The sequence below is a fragment of the Chroicocephalus ridibundus genome, chromosome 3 (genome assembly GCF_963924245.1).
Source record: "Chroicocephalus ridibundus chromosome 3, bChrRid1.1, whole genome shotgun sequence".
Lineage (NCBI taxonomy): Eukaryota > Metazoa > Chordata > Aves > Charadriiformes > Laridae > Chroicocephalus > Chroicocephalus ridibundus.
Genome location: NC_086286.1, coordinates 96,714,626 through 96,738,772, shown reverse-complemented (window position 1 = coordinate 96,738,772; position 24,147 = coordinate 96,714,626). Strand labels below are relative to the sequence as shown.

General features: G+C 39.9%; 1 protein-coding gene across 6 annotated transcripts in view; it reads left to right on the top strand.

Annotated features, from left to right (window-relative positions):
• Positions 1–24,147, top strand: part of COL19A1 (collagen type XIX alpha 1 chain) — a 220,136-nt gene that overhangs the window by 186,356 nt on the left and 9,633 nt on the right. For 5 of the 6 annotated variants that reach the window (XM_063330245.1, XM_063330242.1, XM_063330244.1 and 2 more), the window contains 10 exons: positions 555–608; positions 3,546–3,590; positions 5,786–5,830; positions 5,939–6,001; positions 8,731–8,766; positions 8,918–8,962; positions 14,792–14,962; positions 15,450–15,516; positions 17,423–17,578; positions 23,947–24,024. In XM_063330245.1, coding sequence (XP_063186315.1) covers positions 555–608; positions 3,546–3,590; positions 5,786–5,830; positions 5,939–6,001; positions 8,731–8,766; positions 8,918–8,962; positions 14,792–14,962; positions 15,450–15,516; positions 17,423–17,578; positions 23,947–24,024 — 760 coding nt within the window. Of the gene's footprint in view, positions 1–554; positions 609–3,545; positions 3,591–5,785; positions 5,831–5,938; positions 6,002–8,730; positions 8,767–8,917; positions 8,963–14,791; positions 14,963–15,449; positions 15,517–17,422; positions 17,579–18,416; positions 22,076–23,946; positions 24,025–24,147 lie in introns of those variants that run through there. The other variant, XM_063330246.1, reaches the window with a different exon arrangement.

Genomic DNA, 24,147 nt, shown 5'->3' with positions numbered 1-24,147 from the left:
TTTTCTTTGAAAGAAAAAGAAAAAAAATTAAAAGGGCCTCCCTAGTCTACACATTAAACTGATTTCTTCAGTGGAATGTGTTTCTGGTTTTCTTTCAAAACTTGAAGACCTACACAGGGACCTAGTCTGTGCGTGTCTTGCTGCACAGTAACCTTTCTTTAGAGAACTGAGCACAGAATTGCTTGGAGGTTGGTTCTCTGGTTGACAGTGTGTGCTTACACCTTGGGGCTTTACCACCTGGAGGTGCTTCAGAGCTGACCTTGGCTTGCAAGAGCAATGGAGGGGAATCTTCCGGACTGCATTCTTCATCAAAATTATAAACGTTGATCCAAATATCGACACAGTGCCTCTGGGAAAAGCTTGGGCGTAACAAAATCTCTCTCTTTATGCCTCTGCAAAAACAGGGCATAACAAAATCTGTTGACCTAATAACTGGTTAGCTGTTTCACCAATCCCAAGTTAAATAATCTGCTGTTGCTTACTGTTCAACATTTCTCATGTAGAGTACAGAAATTCTAATGTATGCAATGCTTTTTAATTAAAAAAAAAATCAGGGAGACCCAGGACCGATGGGATTACCAGGACTGGAAGGACTACCAGGGGAAAAGGTAGGACTCTTAAAAAGAACTCGTGGCTTCTTAGTGGTAACTATCTGCAGCTAAATGTTTTCTGAAACCTTGTTTGGTTGTTTTTTTTGGTAAGATAATGATTCTGTGTGAAAAACATTTGCATATTTATCTGTATTTCCTCTTTTTGCTTTACTGTGGATCTAAATCCTTATACTCACCCAACATAAAATTTCGTTTTCCGCAGCTGGAAAATTGTGTGTAGGAGGTCTTGTAATATTTTGTTTTCCTAACTTGATAAAATACTACTATATACTATATTGTATTTAGTATATACTATATATAACTATATTACTTGATAGTAATATAGTTAACATGTTCCTAAGTATGGTCACTAGTTCTTGTTCTCTATTGGACATCATCTTATGCTTACAGTCTGTCCGTCTTGTTCTAAGACTTATGGCATAGCTACAGGGCTAAAGAGAAATTTGTACCAATTAGTCTGGACCTTGTGCATGCAAGAATTCCATACTAAAAAAAAAAAAGACTATTTCAGATGAGTGTAAAAATATAGAAAAGAGCAGAAGAAGAGGAAGAGACTGATGCCCTACAGTGCCTGTTGTATTGCATCCTGCTCCAAAGTGTGCAAAAAATCTATTTTCTTGGACTGTTGCTCATTATTCTAAAAAAGGCCCCTTGTTTCTGTTTTGCTTTTCTTGCACTTCATACTGCATGTATTATGGCACCATAGCACATCCCGAACAGTATCATATTCTCCAGCTCCTTCCTGTAGTTGAAGTCTGCATTCCAGTGCTAGGAAATGATCCTTTCCTTCAGCTTCCTTTCACTTACTAGTTGTGGAGGCTGATATGAATTTAGAGAAAAACTTGTCATGAAATGCTAAAAATGTCAATATTTTGGTATTCATTTCTAAATACGGCAAAGTACAAAAAAAATAAGCAGAGAAATGAAAAAATCTTTAACCGTGTTTTCTGTCAGTGAAGAAAGATTGATTTTGTCCATATCGGCTAAATTTAGGAAGAAAAAAGAGGTGGGTTTTTTTAAATGGAATATTTATTCAGCTTTCTGAATTACGTGTTATTCAATGACTTCATACAAGAATAGTTTGCTGAAACTATTTTTTCGTCAAAAAGCAAAGTAAATGAAAAGTTTCTCTCTCAGTATCACTGTGCATTACTCCTACTTGTGCAGAGAGTGGGGAGTGACAAGACCTAAGGTAGGTGTCTATACTAGGTGTTTAAATTATGTGAGATGATTCTTGCTCTAGAAGACTACAATTTACAAGCAATTAAAGACTAGCCTGATTTCAGAATGAACAAACACACGGAGATATTACAGGTCTGACTGAGACAAAGTGGGGACAAGAATTAAATAAAGGGAGTAAGCAATGGAGCAGATCGTATAAACAAGCTAAGTGAGTGTTTGGCCCTTTCCCAAAGTAAAAATATCCTTTCCTTAACTAAATTTGGTCAAAATTCCACATTTCTAGTGCAAATAAATGAACAGAATCCCAGAGTCTGCCTGCCAGTCCCAACAGTATAGTGCATGCTGGTTTTTAATTTAGAGCTATTAGGTACATCTGTGTAGCAGAATGCCATCTTCCACAGACAATGTTGGCTGTAATTTCTTGGTAATTTCATGAAGTTTGCTTAAGAACTTTGTGTCCTCAGGGTAAAATGTCCCTTCCCTCAGCTGTGTTGACACAGTGGTTTGTGGACCCGTGCTGAAAGGACCAGAATAACCCTTAAAAGAAAAAAAGTTGCAAGGGAGGTGTTAGGAATTTCTGACTTCGCTGTCATAGCCAGGATGTAGGGAAAACACCACAACCCAAGTTCTGGGTCCAGAATAACCACAGGAGCAGAGTGCAGTGCTCCAGCCAATATGCCCTGCTAGAGATCCGCAGTGCTCAAGTGTTCCTGAGGTGCACATTGTGTTCCTCACTGAGGGGTGAACTTGCATTAAGTGACTTCTCTTAGCCTCCAGCATTATCATTGCGCTACCTCAACAAAGTGATGAGAACAAGACAAATCAGCGTTAGGCGTAAGAACAGAAACCAGAAACCCCAACATCTCCTGGGGCTCTTCTGCACAACAGAACGTGGCTGTAGCTGTGTTGGCGGAGCTTTTGCAAAACAGCTCCAGGTAACATAAACTCATCTCACAAAAATATCCTCCTGTTGGTATGGCTCTAACTGTGCCGGGGCTTTTCTTACATGATTATAGAAACTAGGAGCTTGATTTTTTTTCTTACCTTTTTGACCAACATTATGCTAGCAGAGTGCGGTGTTACAGACAATACATGTCAGTGGTGGGTCAGGGCAAATCTCCCTGTGTAGAGTTTTACCGCTGGTGAGCTCCACCTGTCTGCTTTGGGTTATGGTCCTCTCAAGAGAGAAAGACGAATTTGTGCCCGTAACTCAACGGCCTCAGCCCAAAAGCCATTGTCTTAGCCTATAGCATAGATGCTAAAAGGAGAAACTTTGCCCTGAAAGGACCATGGCACAAGCAAATCGAGGATGCAGACTTGCAGCAGATGGATGACTGGATGGCAGGAAGGCGAAAACTTCTTTGAAAGATGTATCTTAAATATGATGATATGACAGTGAATTACCCTACGTGAATTTTGGTCATTGTCATGACTGCAAATGATAACTATTTGAAAAGCTACAGATAAGTCAGGGACTTTCCATCCCTTTTCAAGGAAGGTCTCAAGCAAAGTAAAAGGGATGGCATGGAAATTATGACATTATACAAGAGAACCTAAACAAAGGATTTAAGTTACTTGCTCAAGTCTGTAAAATGAGTCAGTGGCAGAGCTAAATATTAGCATTTAGCAGAGCCTGGCTCTTGTCCTTATTTTCAGTTCGTTGAATAATCCTTCCTCAGGTTTTAATGGGAATTCACAAACAAATTTCTGGTTTGAGTGTTACCATTTAAGTATAGATTTATTATTTTTCAGGGTGACCGTGGACCAGCTGGCATACCAGGAGTAGCAGGGACACCGGTACGTAGATTCATTAAAGAAAACTCAGTTTGGTAGAAGCTGCAAAAACAGGTCAAGCAAGGTGCTGAGCTGTAATCTCATCACTGTTTGTGGAATGCCAGCATTTGGCTAATGTTTTATAGGCAGGTATGAAAATGATGTGTTTTTCCTAAAGAGATTAGAGTTTTAATACCACTGAGGGTTCACATTGTTATTAAAATGACAGGAGGGACTGGTGTGAATACACGACAAAGCTGGAATTTGAAGCTGCATATGCTTAGTTAAGAAAGCATATGAGATTCTTCTCATTGCCTCAGTTTAATATAGATAAAGACATTTTCTGTGTTCCTGGGCGTGCACAAGTTTCTGAGTGTCTTGCTATCACAAAGAAAAATTATCAACGTTAGTTATTGCAATCCACAAGGGTCTGCATATCAAGTCAATCAAACATTTGCTTTAGGGGAATGCTATGTCAGCTATTTACATATGGTATTCAGAGAAGTCTCTGAAAGTCATCCCAAAACTTTGTTGTAGGTGAAAGTAAATGTAACTAATGATAAATTGAAATGACAATTATTCATTTGTGTTCTTAAAGGAAATGAAGACAACTTTTCTTTAGCTTGCATTCACAGTTTAATAAAAAAGTTTATCCATATTTCAGGACGCAATATGGCGTTATTTATATGCAAATACATTTATTATTAAATTTGGGCAGCTACCAATCCATTCAGGAGCTGTTTTTAAATTATAAATATGTGCTTCATGAAATAAAGAGAAGTTTGTGTCTATGCAGTCCCATTTCCATTAGCCACTGATTTAGTTTATTTACTGTGAGTTCCAAGAGAGAACATCGGCTTAAATAGCTTAATTTAGTTAAGTTCTCCTAAAACAAGGTAAAATTGCACTTTTAAGGGGAAAAGAGAAGTAGTTCTCTGAGTTTTGAAACCCATGTAGGAGTTTCAAAGTTTGTTGCTCTGAAATATATTTCACGCTGTGAATCAATAATGCAGTAGCCGGTTAGAATGATCACAGTTGTCCATTCCATGTGTATTTCCCATAGGATATGTTCCAAGTCTTATTCTTTCTGCTGTCAGTTCTAGCTGGATATGAAATATTTAATGGGTTCCCTTCATCGCTGATGGAGTTGCTTTCTGTCGATTACATTTCATTCTAATAAAATTCACTGAAATAAATTATTTGCTTTAACATTATATGCTGAGCAGTTTTAATTAACAAATTAATAGAGGTATGAGAGACAATATTTTCAGTAGTCTAGAAGAGTTCTTGAAATATATCCACATATCGTGCTGGAAGAGAATTTGTCCTCTGTGGCTGGCATTATTCCCTAGTGATTCTGTGATTCAGTAGATTGAGTAGTCGACCCATTTTCCCATTTGGGAATATAAACCTCGCATTTTAGCTTTGGCTTTTTGCTGAGTGGAATTATCAGGGAAGTTGGGACTGAGATTCTGCGAGAATTGCAACCGGTGCCTATTTCCTCAGCACAAATCTTCAGTCCTGTTGGTCCTGAAGTGGTCACTGGTGTTGATGTGTTTGATCCTTCACTTGTACAAGTGAGCTGAGGATCTCGTCTAGGGAGATTTCAGGGAAACATAGAGTCAGGGTAATAGATTCTCGCCTGGGGCTGAACCAGATAGGTTGTTAAAAGCAAGGCATCATTTTAAAAAATGAAGGCATTTAAAATCACCATCTAAATGATGAGATGAGAAAGGATTGTGAATTCTGGGAGGCTGAACATAAAATGAGAATAAAAGTGGCCGAAAAAGAGCATGGAGAAAATTTGCAAAATACGTTAAGTCAGTAATAAACCCACTTTTAAAATAATCAGAACAAAGAAGTACCTGAGGGGAAAAAAAATCTTAATTTCACATATACAGTGATAAATTTTGATCTGACGGACTTCTCAAGAAGGAAATCATGATGTTGTAAAAGAAAATTTCATGAAAACATTATCCCAGTATTCAGGAAGGGTAAAGAAGATCAAGTGATTGAGTTATGTTGTACACAAGAGCCAGGTTAACGTGGCACAAATATTAAAAAAATCTGGTAAAATATTTTATTTTCCTCTCTTAAAGCATTAATTGAGCTGTAACATGAATATTTCACTCAAATAAATATCCTCTCTTATTTTTGACCTAAGAGAAATTATGTTTTTCTTCCTAGCAATTTGAATTTGTAATGTTCTCTTTTTGCAGGGAAAACCGGGATCTCCTGGGTCCCCAGGGATGCCAGGGGAGCCTGTAAGTATAGATTTGAATTCTGGACTCCTAAGATAATACACAAATATTTCAAACACCGAATGCAAGATTTTACATGCGGATTTACACGTGTGTTTTCTTCTTTCTTAGGGTGAAAGAGGACCTATAGGAGATATAGGCTTCCCCGGGCCAGAAGGGCCACAAGGAAAACCAGTAAGCAATTTTGTACTGAATGTATATGTTCATTACAAAAGGATGCATCTTAGTTTATCAGGAGTTACAAAAGAAATGAGAATACATCCTTCTTTGTGTAAGGCTGGCAACATCTGAAAAACCTAGCGCTACAGTGCTGAGTATTGACCATCCAGTCAAGAATCCCTGGTGTTGTGTTGTTTTAATAGTTAATGTTACTGAGATGTTACCTTTAAAGGCCTTATGAGGGTCCTTTGGATCCTGTTGACATAAAGGATCCTCTTGTATTTTTTCAGAAGGAGAATATTAACCCAGAGACTCAACATAGTCTATAAAGGATGGGGTGACAAAATGCATTTGTGGTTTCAGTTTAGATAGAGAAGCGTGTGCTTCATGACTCTGAATAAACTTCGTAACTCTTCTGTATACAGGTGATGCAATGCTGCTGCTGAAGCATTTATTGTTCACTTAGGATATTTCTAATCTGACCTCTTTATTTAATAAAATTGTGACAGGAGTGTAGTCAGCACTGTTTCAGCTGGTTTAAAATAACCTAGTTTATATTCCACAAGTCGTTAAGCTAGGGTAGCGCAGAACTCATTATCTCCCCCTGAACTCGGTGTTTTGGGGACAAGCGTGAGAAGCAAACCATTTCGGCTTGTTTAGCACGTCTCCACATTGCGCTTTTGTCTTGAAAGAAGACACAATTTCTGTCACTTCAGCAGCAAATTGGCCCAAGGTGCCTAATCTGTGCAAAAGCCCACTTTGCAGTGTGAAAGGGAAGGAAATATTCCTGGTGTCTTTGCTTATGCAGATCCTTCTTTCTCACTCAGCGAAACAGCAGTGAGTTTGCTGCATGTGCAGATTCACGTATATCCTAGTAAATTAATCAGTGCCAGAGCATTAATCTTGCAGTTATCTGGTGTTGTGCAATTGTTAATGCACTCTCTGACGTTATTTTGGCCCATGCCAACTAGCGCTCTCTGAGGCAATGCCACATTCCAGTTCTGGGGGATAATGTGGGCCTGGAACGGTTTCTAGGAGATGGTATGAATGTGACCACCCTCTTTTGGGAAGGAAAAGGCCCAGGAGGCTGAAGCTGTGCCACGCCACAGGTCCTAAGGACCAAGGAACGAATCTGGCTACTCACTAGTAAGGCGTAGTCTCTGTAACAGCAGAGGGCTAATAGGGCATCAGTGCTAATATCTAGAATAAGAGCAGTCTCTTTTATGGTTGTATAATGACTAGCTGGCACTGGAAAAGTGCACGTACAAGTCCATATTCCACATGCTTGCGGAATTCCCATATACCTTGTCATTTAAAGTTACATGCTCATTAAAGCTGATGCACATCTTGATGCCGAAGATTTTTTTAAATTTTTTTTCTTTTTGCACTGCTCTCAGCTCAAATGTAATGTGCTTGCAGTTCAGTATGGCCCTGAGCTTTCCCATGCTTCAAGACTATTTGTCTACCTAGAATTTAATAAAGCTTTTGACACTGTTTCACACAGCATTCTCCTGGAGAAACTGGCTGCTCATGGTTTGGATGGGCATACACTTCACTGGGTTAAAAACCGGCTGGATGTCCAGTCCCAAAGAGTTGTGGTAAATGGAGTTAAATACAGTTGGCGGCCAGTCACAAGTGGTGTTCCGCAGGGCTCAGTATTGGCGCCTGTTCTTTTTAATATCTTTATCAATGGCCTGGGCGAGGGGATCAAGTGCACCCTCAGTAAGTTTGCAGATGACACCAAGTTGGGCGGGAGTGTTGATCTGCTTGAGGGTAGGAAGGTTCTACAGAGGGATCTGGCCAGGCTGGATCAATGGGCCAAGGCCAATGGTATGAGGTTCAACAAGGCCAAGTGCACTTGGGTCACAACAACCCCATGCAGCGCTACAGGCTCGGGGAAGAGTGGCTGGAAAGCTGCCTGTCAGAAAAGGACCTGGGGGTGTTCATTGACAGCTGGCTGAAAATGAGGTGGTCAAGCAGGCAACAGTATCCTGGCTTGTATCAGAAATAGCATGGCCAGCAGGACTAGGGAAGCGATTGCTCCCCTGTACTTGGCACTGGTGAGGCCACATCCTGAAAACTGTGTTCAGTTTTGGGCCCCTCACTACAAGAAAGACATTGAGGTGCTGGAGCATGTCCAGAGAAGGGCAATGAAGCTGGTGAGGGGTCTGGAGAACAAGTCTTATGAGGAGTGGCTGAGGGAGCTGGGATTGTTCAGCCTGGAGAAAAGGAGGCTGAGGGGAGACCTTATCGCGCTCTACAACTACCTGAAAGGAGGTTGTAGCCAGGTGGGAGTTGGTCTCTTCTCCCAAGTAACAGGAGACAGGACAAGAGGAAATGGCCTCAAGTTGTGCCAGGGGAGGTTTAGGATGGATATTAGGAAAAATTCCTTCACTGAAAGGGTTGTCAAGCATTGGAACAGGCTGCCCAGGGAAGTGGTTGAATCACCATCCCTGGAGGTATCTAAAAGATGGCTAGATGTAGTGCTGAGGGACATGGTTTAGTGGTAACTTGGCAGTGTTATGTTTATGGTTGGACTTGATGATATTAAAGGTCTTTTCCAACCAAAACAATTCCATGATTCTGTTTGTGAGTATTTCAATATTTTAACCACACAAACTACTGCCTCCGCAGCTTCAGAGTAGGTACTGATACCAGCACTAAACTTTGAGCTTTACCCTTTATATTTTTAAAATGCTTATACATAACCATAATTATTTAAAAGATGTTTTTTTTTCTTGTAGGGAATCAATGGAAAAGATGGATTGCCAGGTCCTCCGGTAGGAAAACATGCTTTTGCATACTCCTAGTGTATTTTATTCTTCACAGATTCTATAGCTGTTAATCCTAGGCAGCTGCTTTCAGCTCTGATAACAGATGAATATACAACAAAGCCTTTAAGTTTATCTCTTTTCCAAAAAAATTTTTCAGGGTGCTGTGGGGAGACCAGGAGATCGAGGGCCCAAAGGAGAACGTGTAAGTCCCTTGTTTTAATAACTTTTTTCCTTTCACTGAGCATCTAAGCACCTCATTAGCGCGTAATTTACCAGCAAAACCAAGAAATTAATTTTCTGTGAACTTCAAGCACTCTCTTAGACAACTAAGAGGTTTAGTCTTAGACACCACTTGATGGAATTAGAATTGAATTGGCTTCTGCATTTAGAGGAAAAATGCATTTTATAGACTTTCTAACACAGTTGGCCCCGACAGTGTAAATTGGTCAATCAGATGAAAATTAGAAAGTAGCTAATCCTGTTGTGATTCTATCAGACTTTGCAGGAGCTATAAAGCTTTCCTGGGAGCTTTGTATGTCACAAACACAAATCATGTTTTGTATAAAACAAGCTTGTTACACTTAGGCAGCAGGAATGCCAGTGCAATACCTTACTGCTTGCCAAAACATTTAGACAGTTCTGTTCCTGGTAATGAGATCATGGTGGGCAGGAATCATTACAGGAGGTGAGAGGTGATCATTATTTTGCTAGAGCGAAGAAAATCCTAGTGCATCCCCTGCTTCTCTTATAACTTTATTAAAGCCCTGATGTCCTAATACGATTGATACCATATTTATTTGATGAATCAGAAAAGCACCTCCCTGTGCAATCTGGAAAAGGAAATGCCGCTTTATGACACTGAGGAGACGTGAGGTTTTCACCGTTGTTATAATAATCGTCCCTTACAGGAATTAACAGTTTGCAATGTTCTGTTCCTGCCTTTAAGGGCACAAACAAAATGTAAGAACTTTCTTATTGTACCGCCTACGGTGTACTGCATTACATCAGCCTTGACCTTCTTAGTGACAACCTGTTGGAATTCCCTGTGCGCATACAACCAGAGGAAGAGGCTGGACCTGAAAGTGCATGACCTTGAAACATACTGGTGCCACCTAAAGCTACATCCTTGAAAGAGTTTACCAGGTTTTGGCAACGCTGTTTGCAACTGGCCAGACTACGCAGCACCAGAGAAATTAAGTAGAGCTGAACTACGTGTTTTGCTGAGGAGCTGGGATTCATTTACCCCAGTCTGTACCTTTTAGCAGGGAGGAAAATGTTGAAAAAGTCTGTGAGAGACAGAAAGCCTTAGGTCTCTTCAGCAGAGTGCAATTTGGGAGGTTTTAGGCTAAAAGAAGAGAGTGTATTCATTGCAATCTCATTGGTGACATACATACACACATGTACGTGTAGCTATAGATGTAAATATGGATATATACTTGCTCTCTGAGAGGTCACAGATGCCTGAATCTGCTCCCACTTCTGGAATCACTGGCAAACATGTCATGATCTGGCTCTCTCTGTACAGGGTTAAAAAAAAAAAAAGTATAAGTACATGCATATGAAGAAATATGTAGATACATGTTAAAAAATAAATCAACTTCCAAAAGTATTTTTGTCTCAAGTGATAATCAAAATCTCTCACAAACTTTTAAAATAGGAAAGTTATAAATACACCCAATGCAGTATCTGAATACAGTTTTCAGAAAGCTGTCAGTTGTTCCTTACAGTTCTGCAGGAAAAGAAAAGGTTTGTTGATAACGAGGGAAGATCTGCCTAAGAAATAACAATGAAATACACAGCAGAAGTCTGCATCTCGGATAAGAGATCAGTGGGGGAGCTGAAGTTGGATTTGTGGTTTTTTTTTTTTCCTCTGGATCAGGTATTACAGCCCTGCATCTGTGAGAGGGATTGCAATGATTACTGAAAATAACACAAAGTCAGGCTTTTCTCACAGACATTATTATTATTGCTACACAGCGTACTCCTTCAGTTCAAGAGCAGCTGTTGCAGTTAAGAGAATTCAAAATTGGAAGGGGTAGAACAAAACTCTTGAGGTTTTCATGTCTAATATAAGTATATCCTTGTAGAATCCATTTTTAAGAAGGAAGAGGTCACCTGGGCTGAAATAATCTTATACATCCTTTGAGTAAAAAAACAGTACTGTTACTGCTGTATAAACTGAGTGACAAACCAATTGAAGACGTGTGGTTTATACCAATCAGAAATACTCTTTTCAAGTCATTTCAGCAACAGGTTAAAGTACTGGCGGCTCCTCATTTATTGCTATTATTTGCGTACCTTGGTCACAGACTGGGAGCCCACTGGACAAGAGCATGTAGAAACACAGGCAAAACAATTGCTCCTTCTGCACATAATTTAGTACGAGATTAAATGCAAGACAGAGGAGAACACTAGAAAGGCGGAGGACTGAATAAGTCAGCACAGCAGGCAGAGATCGCAAAACATAAATGTCCTACTCTGGTTTTTATACAATCCGTAGTGAAGGAGAGTTGAAAGAGGAATCTGGAGGGAGGTACGACCTATTTTTATGAATTTTTACAAGGTGCTTCTTCCAAACACAAAGAAAACACTGAAGGCAGTTAAAAAATGCTTGTTTGAAAAGTGGCTGTAGTATTTGATCTGCCTCCTGCACGTTGACAGCCTGTAAAATGGGAATCATTTAGAAGAAAAGCAGTTCCAGGATCAGCTTCACACTGCCATAGCGCCACGGTGCTTGGAAGTGTTTCATAGAGAAACCTGCCCTTTTCTTTATTTCTAGTAGAATAGCTATCCATACCTACTCTGCAGGGTTACAAACCTGAGAAATCATATATGCGTATTTATGCCTTAAATGTGTTTTTAATGAAGGCTTCTTGTAAGTACAGTGATTTTCAGACAGCTTTTTTATATATGTGGGTGCATGCATGTATGTGTGGTCTCATTTGAAAGCAATATCAGACAAAATAGCGTATTCAGTGGCTCCCTACACTTCAATCTCCAAAAAAGTGAGTAAATGAAAAATGATATTAAAGGCTATATCTCTTTCAGGTTTTGCAGTAACACATGGTAGAACAGGAGTTGTTCTTCAATTTTATAGTGTTTCAGGTTGCGATGAGTGATGGAGGTTCAATGCGAAAACTTTGTTAAGGCCAGGAAAGAGCCTCTTCCATGCAGACTACAGAAGTTCTGCTTTTTTCCTTTTTCCTTTTTTGTTTTTCCTTTTTCGTTTTTCCTTTTCCAGAATCTTTCCTCTGCCCTTAATTTCTCAAGGTGTTGCAATAGACATCCTGATACGATAGCTATGTGCAGGACAGAACGATTTTTCCTTTAAATCTTAAAATTTATAGAAATCTGAAAAGGTACACCTCTTCCATCAGAACATTACTCTTTCCATTCCCCCAGTGCACACACAGTGCCTTTCCTGCCCCCATCGACTGTTGAAAATTTGAGTCTTTGACAAGGGTTACAGGTGTCTTTCGAGTATCTCATCATATCTTGGGGTTTTTTTACTGAATAGCTAAACTAGCTGTGTATTTGTTGGAAATCATTCATATGCTGCTTATTTAGAGTTTTGCGCAAAGTATTAATGCCCAGAAACTAAAACAGGAAATCAAGAGTCTACAGTACTGGCAGGACAGATCTTTTAAGAGAAACACAATGAACGTAATCACACTGAGGTTATTTCCATGTCACGCTGACTTCCTTGACTATGTGATCATGTCAGCAGTTTGGCAGGTTGTATTGGGTTTACATGGCAAGGTGTTGGTAACAGGGGGGCTGGAGGGGTGGCCTCTGTGAGAAGATACCAGGAGCTGCCCTCATGTCAGACAGAAGCAATTTCAGCCGGCTCCAAGGTGGACCTGCTGCTGGCCAAAGCTGAGCCCATGAGTGATGTTGGTACTGCCTGTGTGATAGTAAGGGTAAAAAATGCTGCACAGCAGCTGGGAAGAGGAGTGAGAAAACAACTATGCAGACAGCAAGGTTGGTGAAGAAGGACTGGAGGAGGTGCTCCAGGCGCAGAGCAGGGATACCCCTGCAGTATGTGGAGAAGATCATGGCAAAGCAGGCCATACCCCTGCAGTCCATGGAGGGTTAACAGTGGAGCAGATATCCATCCTGCAGCTCTTAGAGGACCCCATGCTAAAGCAGGTGGATGTGCCCTGAAGGAAGCTGCAGCCCATTGAGAGCCCGCACTGGAACAGGCTCCTAGCAGGACCTGCAGCCCGTGGAGAGGAGCCCTCACAGGAGCAGGTTTTAAGGCAGGGATTGTGTCCCATGGGGGACCCACACTAGAGCAGTCCATTCCTGAAGAACTGAAGCCCGTGGGAAGGACCCACAGTGGAGCAGTTCATGAAGGACTGTATCACATGGGAAGGACCCCATGCTGACGCAGGAGAAGAATGTGAGAAGGAAGGAGCAGCAAAGATGAAGTGTTAAGGACTGGCAGCAACCTCCATTCCCTATCCCCCTGCACTGCTCAGGGGGAGGAGGTACAAGAGTGAGGAGTAAAGTTGAGCCTGGGAAGAAAGGGGGTGGGTTGAGGGGGAGGGTCTCACTATCCTGCTCTGTTATTAATTTGCAATAAATTAAATTAATCTTTCACAAGTTCAGTCTGTTTTCCCCTGACGGTAGTTGGTGAGTGATCTCCCTGTCCTTATCTTGACTCACAAGCTTTTAATCTCATTTTCTGCCCTTGTCTTCTTGAGGAGGGGGAGTGAGTGAGCGGCTGGGTGGGTACCTGGCGGGCAGCCAAGGTCAACCCACCACAGAGGTTAAAATTACAGGTGTGAGATGATGAGGTCTCAGATTTTGACATTTGGGGTTTTTTCTTGTGGGAGACTTTCAGAGTTCAGAAGCTCTGCGCGATACAGAAGGCAATTTAAGCTCCAATTGGGAATGCATTATGATTTCAGCTAATGCAATGAAACATCACAAGTTACAATGGTCTTTGTGGTAAAGCTAAATTATAGTCAGTAATAACCTCTAACTCACTGGAAATCACACAGATTGGAGGACAGTTAGGTGATAAAAATGTTATACAACCTCCTACTTGCATCCTTACCTTCCTTTCTTTTTCAATCTTTACACGTCATGTAAATATGACTTAAGAACGTAACTACACTTTTATTGGTTTATCAGTCAGTGATGTTCCAGATCTGGATGCAGTTTACCAGCACTTGCTGTAGATTAAGAATGTAATTAATTCCATTAATTCACCCCTCATAAATGTAGATTCTGGATTTATCTAGTAATGATGTTGTCAATTCTTGGTGCTGTTTGCTGCTTATGGTGGAGCCTAATACTAGCTTAAGTGATGCAGCAAGGGCAGTCAGTGACCCTTAAGAACTGCCAGCTGTTCATTAACAATCTGAACGTGTGACTTACGGCACTCTGCTCCGCAGCTATAGTTCAGTGAACTAATAGCTAGTGCATTAATACATTAAGTCCTTCTGAAAGATTTAAATGCTCACAAATAAATTTAAATGCCATCTCGGCCCATGATGGCAGCTGTTGCTGGCCAGAACACTGCTGGCCTTTAAATTATGTTGTTTGCAAGGAATTCACTCATTATAAATGTATTTGTGTACTTGTCGTTTCTTTGATTAACCGAAATTTTGTGTACATGCAGAAATAAAATATTAGGCTTCTAGGGAAATTTACAGAAAAAAGCCTGATGCCTTGTGCCTAGGGGAATTTGAGCACCTAAATTCTACCTATGCCGTATTGGACACTTCTAGATCCTTGTATAAGGGCTATAAACTTTCTGCGCCCAAGTTCTGTACTTGTAAAGTGGGCTACAGGGTCAAGCTATTTTTTTGTCATTGACTTCAACAGTAAAAGTGTTAGAGAAAAAAACCTTACTTGCTGGGTTTTCAGAGACAAGGGTTAGCCTGTAAAATCAGCTTCTCTGCATGACTCATAAAATCTATTTCTGGACAGGGAAGAAGTTTCTCCTTAGCTTTCTTGGGTGCCTTTTCCTAGTTTATTCCACTGTATGCAATGGTTTTCTTTCTGCTTTTATTTTATGCAGGGAGATCCGGGTATTCCAGGGGACAAAGGTCCACAGGGCGAACGAGGGAAACCTGGCCCATCAGGAGAAAAGGGGGATATGGGTCCTGTTGGGCCACCAGGAGACAGAGGCTATCCAGGATCACCAGGTCATCAGGGTCCCCCAGGTTCACCAGGACCCCCAGGGTTTACGGTAAGAAAATTCAAGTTTTCCTTGGTTGCTTGTGAAGTCAGAAAACATGAAGGTAGCATGCGCTGAGCGGTGGAAATTCAACCGAGCAATACCGCAGTATCAAAAAACCTAAGATAAGAGATCATTTCAGTGTTCAGTTAACAGACGTGGAAAAAATATGCCCAGGTGATCAAGCAGTTACTTTTTTTTTATTTTTTAAACATCTGCTGTGGATGAACTGATTATTTATTTATTTTTCTTCTGCAAATCTATATGGCTACTCAATAATGTCAATTTTCAAGTTTTTTATAAACTTAGGAGCTAAAGTGTAAACGTTTGCAAATGAGAAAGAGAAATCAATGCGAGAGAAATCAGTATTTTAAAAGACAAATTGAATGCTTCCTGTCAGTTTTGCGTACCTTGTTTTGTCTCCACATCATTTTTGGCATCATAAAGTGTCCTCTGCATGTTTCTTCTGATACGTATCACCTTTTTGTTTGCTCATCAGGCTGATCCAGTCTCACTTGAAGAAATAAAAAAATATATCAAACAAGAGGTTCTTAAGGTTTTTGAAGGTAAGAAAATGAAGTATTATACAATTAAATGTAAATCTGTTCTAAATGTTTTAGATCCCTATAGCCTTTATATACTTTTCCGTATGTGTCATCTAACTTACGTTGGACCGCTTATTCCAACATAGCTGGACTTAGTAGCTATGCTTAACTGTTGTTTGAGTCTACTCTAACGTAGTTATGTTCAAACAATTATACAGTAAAATATCTGTTGAACAGAGTACTTCCTTATGTAAAAGATTAGCATTAAAAGGTAGTTTGCTCCAAATCATAATAGCAAACATTTTTGTATATCCTTGTAGATACATATGCATCTGCAATAATATATGATACAAGTATGTATCTACAATGTATGGTAAGGCATTGAAGATTTATTTAAGGGGAAACAATAGAAATATCTAATTATTTTGGCCACTTAGTGGATGACTATCTAAATGAGACAAAGGGTTGACAGCTTTTAGTTGTGCAGGTCTGAACTGCGCTGCATTTTCAGCAGACCACCCAGCTGAGCTCCAAAGTTCCCTTGCAGACCACCAACTTCTGGCACAGTTTTAGACAAGTACCAGATTCAGCCAAGGCCTTTGTACTATGTAAGTTTTCTTAGGTGTGTCATTACTCTGAAAAGGAAATATTTTTCTTCCTCAGCGTTTTCTTAGTCAGGGTTGAAAAGCTGTGACTCAGGTAGGTGTCTGAAACAAGCTTCTGCTAGAACACCTCTTAACAACGGCTTCTTTTATGTCTGCAATATGCTTAGCTATTTTGTCATTACTATTTGTATATACAAAACCTTTTAACTTTTAGGGATAAAAGAAACCATATAAAGTTTGAGCCTTTAAACTCTTCAGGCATTATTTCACTTTGTAACAAGGCTGTCATTTTGTGTATTTTTACCCTTCCCCAGACTGCTGGAGTGCTTAGGACTCCAACCTACTATGTGTTTCAGGAGCAGTTTGTTGGCTGCAGTTACCTCCTGTTCCCATTCAAATGGAATGGTAACAAGTGTTTAGTATATTCATAAGAAGAAAGAATTAAAAGGTGTCCTGCTTACGGGGAATATTGGTTTTCATTATTACAGCTATTCCATTTTCTATGCCTCACTAGTGTTCCCACGAATCTTCTATTTCTGGCTTTGTTTCACTTTGCCTATTTTTCTATCACCTTGCTTATTTTTTGTTTGATGCCCACTCTTCCCTTTACTCTATTTTTTTTCCTTAAATCTTAAGAACTCCATCACAGTAAATACCAGCTAAATTGTGGAATGCTTAGTTAGGTTTTTTAATCCAGTATAAGTGAGACAGATTCAAGGTTAGAACCTATTTTTTCTGTCTCTAAGGAACATTGAAATGTTACAAGTGCACTTTGTTCTACCAGCATGAACAGTTCATGCTGAAATCTCTGCAATTAATAATGTTTGCTGAGCACTTACAGGCTTTTTCACAACTGTTTTCAGCATTTCAGCACATTCCAAGAACCATTTGCAGTATTTAAGCTCTACTTTGCAATTTAAGATGAGTTACAAACATAGAAAGTAGCCCTTCATAGAGGTGCTAAGTACTAATTGTTCTGTGTTCACGTATTTTAAGTATTTCCATGAACAGGAATCAGAAGTCATTTGAAATACTGAAATACGTTGGTAAAAAGAGAGTTGTAATAGAAACTTTAGTACAAATTTATTCAGATTATTTCAAAGGGTAAAGACTTAGACATGAGTCTAAGTTGGAACTGAAGTTGGAGTTGGAACTGAAGACCTCAGTACTTGTTGGGAACATTTAATACCTTGACATTTAGAAGGATCAAACACCTTACTTCCAGAAACTTACTTTAGCTGGAGCTTTGGGATTTATTTATTTTCCTGTATTTTGCTAGCAGATTTCTAACCCACTTTTTCTTGTGCCCTTTGTTAATGAAGAAAGGATGGCTCAGTTTGTATCCCAGCTGAAGCTGCCGGCTGCGATGCTTGCCTCCCAAGCTCATGGGAAACCAGGGCCCCCAGGAAAAGATGGGTTACCTGGGCCACCGGGAAACGATGGTTTGCCAGGGCCACCGGGAGAACGTGGAATTCAAGGTAGGAATTCCAAAAAATGTTCACATTAATTGTATCTTGAAATATTTATACATTTGCTAATGATTGTTAAATAAGCCAGGATTACCTATCTAGCTTCCTAATGATTAACTTTTAAAACTGTACTTATGTTTCTCCAGACTAGATCTAAATATTAACCCGTAGTAAATGTGTGGATTTTACTGATTAAAAACTCCTAATCGGTGCATTTTATTCTAATAAATGATAAAGTTAATTACTGACAGAAATCTAAACCTGACAGATATCTAAGCTACTGTAGCAGTTATTTTTTTTCTCTAAAATAGTTTAACAAGGTAGAAAACCAGTGCCAGCACTCTGATGTAACTACTTAGGTCCTGTACCATATTGAGAGACCATGTAATTTAAGTAACAAAATTTGATCTCCGAGTCTGAGTGCTCTCAGCTCTGATCCTGAGACAACACAAGGGAGAAAAAACCGAAGGCAAATATTGTTCTTTAAGAAGCAGTGAAAACTGAAATATTACCACATGAATCCTTCTTACAGTGAAGTAATCTATTTTTACAAATCAGTTTCAGAGTAATCAGCTTTTCACTATAACCCAAATGGTAATTTGTACATTGCAATGCATTCGGACAGTAGAGGGCTCTCGTTCCACTGAACTGTCTTTTACTGCAAAATTAGCTTCAAGGGATCCAGGTTCATTGTAGCTGGGCTCTACTGTAGAGTCGGCCGGTCAGAGAATAAAAGGAAGAGGAGAACAGAATAAAAGAAAGAAAGAATTTATCAGTGAATAATATTTTGTGGGTAATATGTAATTTGCAGTTTATCTGTAGGTAGTTCTTTATTATCTTTTGTTAGTTTGGTCTGCTCTGGAGTCAGAGCAAGTCAGAATGGAATGAAGAACATGAGAGCAAAGCTGAAGATGTGTGGATCCTAAAGCTATCAGAAGAATAAAGACTTACTAACACTGATAAGCGCAAAGCCCTGACAGAAGCTTGAAAAATGTGATGAGCTCAGAATGAGAAGAACAAGGATAAAGGATCAAGGAAAGCAATAAAAGGCTTAGAATCTTACAACACTGACTTCATCATTACCTAAATATTCAGATCACTGTAAACAGTCAACTTCAATGATGATGTATGCGGTGGTTAGTCTCAGATGCTTCTGGGATGCGGAACGTTGTACTAGGCTTCATTTCCAGCTAGAGAGCATCTAGAGTGAAGATGATAGCTATGCTTGAGAAAAAAAAAAAAATAAAGCTGCTTTTTCATGCCTTATGCTTAAGTAAAAGTAGTGCCCCATGTACACAAGATTTCCATTTATTTTACTGATATGCTCAATACTCTTTTTTGATTAGTAAAAGTTAAGCAAAGTGAGAAGCATTTACTTCTCTCATACACCAAAACATATATAAAATTATACTTCCAAGGAAAGAAAACCAAAAATTTGTCTTGCCTTCTTTTTACACTCTGAGTAAGAGAAGCACACTTACAGATGCCTTTCCCAGTTGTGCCTGTGCGTGTTGTTGTTTTTTTCCGACAGTAAAAAGAAATTCAAATCCCTGAGCAGATTGAAAAGTATCCTTCCATATTCCAGCTGATTTTCAGCCATAAAAGCCATAGCGGGACAAGACCTCTTGGAGAAGCATGTTACGTGCATGTGTGGCTGAGACCATCAAGGTAGCATGCTGTGTGCACATCTCCCCAAGTCATAATACGCATTTGGTATGGACTGACAGATATTCCTTATTATATTTACTTGGTAGTAGCCCAGATTGCCGGCTCCAGGGTTTCGATCAGGTTTTGCTGTGTGCAGTAATACATACCTGGGCTGGCAGTGTGAGTTAGTCCCTTGTCCTATACAGCCAGTGAAAAAAAGCAGATACTTTTGGAAAGCAATTAACAGGACCTCTACGAGCATCTCGAGAACAGTTTGCGATGCTGCACACTGAGCAGAGAGCCTGCTAGAGCCAGCCAGCAGGAAGGGCAGGTGCCACTGTGTGTCCCAGGAGGTATTTAACTGGCAGCTTTGCAGGGGTCCCTCCGTACACCCCAAGTGTGGAGTCAGTTCCCTCAGGAACTGGCCTGGCCTGGCCGGATTCCACCAGAGCATCCTACTGCACAGCAAACCAATAGGTAGGGGTTAGTCCCAGAGGCAGAAAACATAGATACTTAGTCTTGGAAGTCTAAGCGTGGTCTTCAAAAAGTGTATTTAAGGAATTATTAGACTCTTGGGAACAGAGTCGCTCAATGAAGTCCAGAATGTTATCTGCTGGCCTTCAGCAAGGTTCGCACTCAGGTACTTCCCATATACAAGTAATTTTTATTTTATATGGTAGTCTTAGTAAAAATATAGCATGCACACAGAAAACAAGAGTTGCAACAGAAATGGTGAAATATGCAATTGGCATTTAAACAGACTTCTTATAATGGTGATCGGAAGATATTTTTTAATACATACATATTTCTTAATTTAAAAAATAACCTATGGCATATGCATCAGCAAACTGAAACTCTCAGGCAGTGTTACCAGTGAGGTGTACAGCATCTGCTTAAGGAGGAGCAGAAGATCTTGTTTACTCTCTATGTGTTTTAAAGGACACTAATGTCTTGTAGAGAAACAGGAAATTTATTTCAAGACTTTGTAGACAAGCTATAGCAATGTCATCCATTTGCAAACAGCCAGCTTGTCATGTAGCAGAGGATCTAGCTCAATTAGCTCCACTGACTTAATTGGATTTTTAAAGATATAATAGAAAGTGAATTTTGGACATTAGGAAAAATTCGCCTTGGGATATTATCCTTTACATTAATATGACCATTGATTTTTTTTCTCAACAGACAAAAGAAGGTTTCATCTTAGTTAAATTTCACTGTTTCTATCAAATTAAGGAAGTTTTAGATACTCATAACTCATGGTAGCCTGGAGGAATCAAACATCACAGCTCAGGAAAGAAAAATACCATGTGATAAATAGTCAAAATTCCTTATCTTTATTGCTGATCTCTGTTGTAAAATGTATATCTCTTATTATACTATTAATTTGCATGGTGGGAGCATCTAGAAACTTTGGCTGACATCGGGAACCCATTGTAATGGATGTTGTCCAGACACAGTGACTCTACTGAAATAACCGCACTGGTTTCAAGTGTTACCTCCTGCAAGCTGTACTTTTCTCTTCGCACCCTTCCTGTTGCTTTGCAGTTGTTTGTTTTTAAGAATGGAGAGTATTTGCACAGTAAAACACAGTGGTGTTCGGTCTCATTGTTCCCTGTCGTGGTAATGTGTTTGCTTCATATTTGTGTTAAAGAACCTCAGATTTCTGTAGATACTTGACATGCTAGTTTCAGGTACTGCATTATCCATGTGGATGTAAGAGGGTCTCCATGATATAGGTGGAATACCTTTTGGAGCTGTTTAAATGAGAGAACTTTTTACCTCCGAGTTCCTAGGCATGAACTTGTGCCATTTCCAAGTAGAGCTGAGGGTGTTGCGGTAGCGATGCTTCTGACCGGGATGTTTGTGGAGAGCACCAAACCGAGAGCTGTGTTTTAGCTGTCACCACTCATCTATGAGCAGAAGAAAGTTTATCCATTTGAACACGTACTTGCTACATACTGCTACCAAGTGTTTACCGTACTACCCACGTTGGGTACATGTTTACATACCACAACTTTTGGGTTGCAGAGTCACAACAAAACTTCTGGAACCCTAGTGAAAGGCTTTGCTAAAGCAGTCGCCTTTTGAATAAAGCAGGTACCTCTTACTGGAATGGTAATTCTACCAGTAAAAACGGACAGCATCTTATATGTGCCTTATGTTAAAAACAGTAAATCAAAACCTGATTAAAGTGTATGGTAACATTTTCCTTTGTGTGGAAGTTCGTCACTTTACGCTCAGAGAGAAGGTGATGTTATCCTCTAGAAGTGTAATCATGGTCCTACTTCTGAGCAAAATATACCTCATTAAAAACCAAATATTTTCCTGCTAGAATTACATGTTACATTGTTCCGATTGTTTACACATAGGCCTGTTGACTAGTATGCTTACACCCTATTAAATAAAGCCTTATTTTTAGAAAAGATACCTGGGTATCTTTTCTGATCAGCAGGGTCAACAGAATGTACCTGCAGATGTGTACAAATTACACCTTTGCATGTGTATTCAGGTACAGCCAGTAATGCTTTACACTACCCTGGATCATACATTTGCATCGGCGGGCTGCTCTTTGTGCTATTGTGGGGTTTTTTTCCTTATTGTCTTGGATTCCAGTGATGTTTACAGAATCTCTCGGTTGATCTCGGTCCCTTTTCAACTATAATGTCTTGGTTACCTGCAGTAATGGTCGTCATGGAGCTTGTAAATGTGATATATCGTAAATGTGATTTCTCTCTTTTCCCCGTAACTAAAGAAATGCAATACAAATGATTAGTGGCAGCACTACTTTGTAAAATTAGAATTAACTGGGTTTGTAGTGAGAAATGTACTGTAACTATCTATTGTAAATTAAGAAACGTAGAGATATATACATAATAAATAGGAAATGTAATAGATCCTGTGGTTGTGTGATTGAGCTTCTCAAACAGTAGTTACACAAGATTTACAGAGCCAACCAACTTGATTTAGTTATAGATACTACCATGGTCATTAAAGAGCAAAATCAAGATTCATAATGGAATACAAACACCTGCATATTCCCTTTTCTGGGTCTTTATAGCTTGTGTGTGTGTATATGCCTTGTACAGTCTGCTTAACACAACTCAGTGATCAGAATGCATGGTTAATATTGTTTGTTTCTCTGTGAGCGTTTAAACAGTTGATTTCCTTTTGTTACGTTATGCATGTCACTCGCTTGCTTTTTTTAATGGTTTTGCCTCACTGTGATTTCCTTGTTGGGGTGCTGAGAGAAGAGTAAGATAATTGATGCTCTGTTTGAAACCTAGAACGATTGCAACGGACTTCCCACCAAAGCGTATAACGAGCCTGCGTTTAAGGCAAAGCTTGGAATACTGTGTGTACCATTCCTGCTGCATTGTTTCTGCTGTAACAACCCTGAATTGGTACCCACAGCACTCACAGTTGTCCTGTAAAGTACCAGTGTTACCACAGACCACAGTACACTGACAAGACAAGCTTTGCCATCCGTCTGCCAGTGCCCACTAATCTTCCTGAGGCATCAGGTGGATTGGTACCACCACGCTGACTTCTCTTTTAATTCAGACCAAGCTACAGCTCTTCACAAGAGGAAGTTTATTGTATGGCGTACGTGACACTGGAAATATGCTGGTCCCTGAAGCAGAACAAATTTAATTCCAAATGTGATCAGAAGTTGGCAAATTAATCTTCAACATATGTCACCTTACGTGCCAACATCTGAGGTTTGGGGAGGGAAAAGGATTTCCTTGTAATCCCTTTTAAAGCAAGGGGTTGTGGCAGGTGTCACGTTTGTTCCTTTAAAAATGCCTTAATCCCCTGTTCTACACAGATTACGTGGTCTAAACAGAAAAAGCTACATTTTTAGATGGATTTTTAACTTGAAATATCAAACAAAACGTTATACTGATGCCCACGAATCCTCTGCTCTAAAACAGCCAGACTGTTTCCAACTAATAATTTTTTTTGCAAAGAGTTTAAGGAAAAAGAAACAGGTTGGGCATGAGTTGCAGCACTTGAGAAGACAGAAGCTATTTAGATACATACAAAGCTATTGTGAAGAAAACAGATACAAATATTCAAAGTATAATTAGTAATCACACCTTGTTAACAGTATGCAGGCACTTGGGTCAAAGTAGGTTTTGCACACTAGAAGCCATACGAGCTCTAAAGTACAAGCTTTAAAGATGCCTCAAGCCACATGAGGGCAGCTCTGTAACTCCGGAGCAGGAGTGGGTCTTCTCTCACATGTAGGGGAGTACCTGAGCACACAACTTCCAGTTTACAGTCTAAAAAAGTGCAGACATGAAGATTTATGTAGAGCGGAGAGGCTGAAGTCTCACTCAGTTGGTGGGCTATCAGAGAAGGGCTGGTCAGACTCCAGGTGGCCTTTGGGTTGGTGCTTTGCATCACTTCATCGAACAGGTAACACTGGAACAGAATATGCATTTGGTTCTTTATTAGAGGAACTTCAGGAAGATAACTTAAAATCTCAGGGAAAAGTCCGGCTAGCAAACAGAGTGAGAGTCCTCTGGGAGAGGATGCAGTGATTACTGCTAGAAATCCTCGTGTCTTCCAGAAGGAACATATAAATAGAAGAACTGTCTCAAAAAAAGAAGTGAGCATGTGCTTTCCCAATTACATTTGTCTTGATACTTTCGTGTCGCTAAGATATACAGAAGATGGCTGTTTATAATAAGAGGACGCTCTTATTTTCATATCTTTATTCTGTATAGGTTATAGAGGACAGAAAGGAGAAAGAGGCGAGCCTGGAATTGGACTGCCCGGTAACCCTGGACCACCCGGCCCTGCAGGTACAAGTCTCCAGATTTCTTTCTGCTGTTGTTATTTATGAACTAACAGGCCTTTCTCCTGCTTCTCACGAGCTTGGCTGTAGCGTGAGGTCAGACCCACCTGCCTTCTCGCGGAGGAGCTGG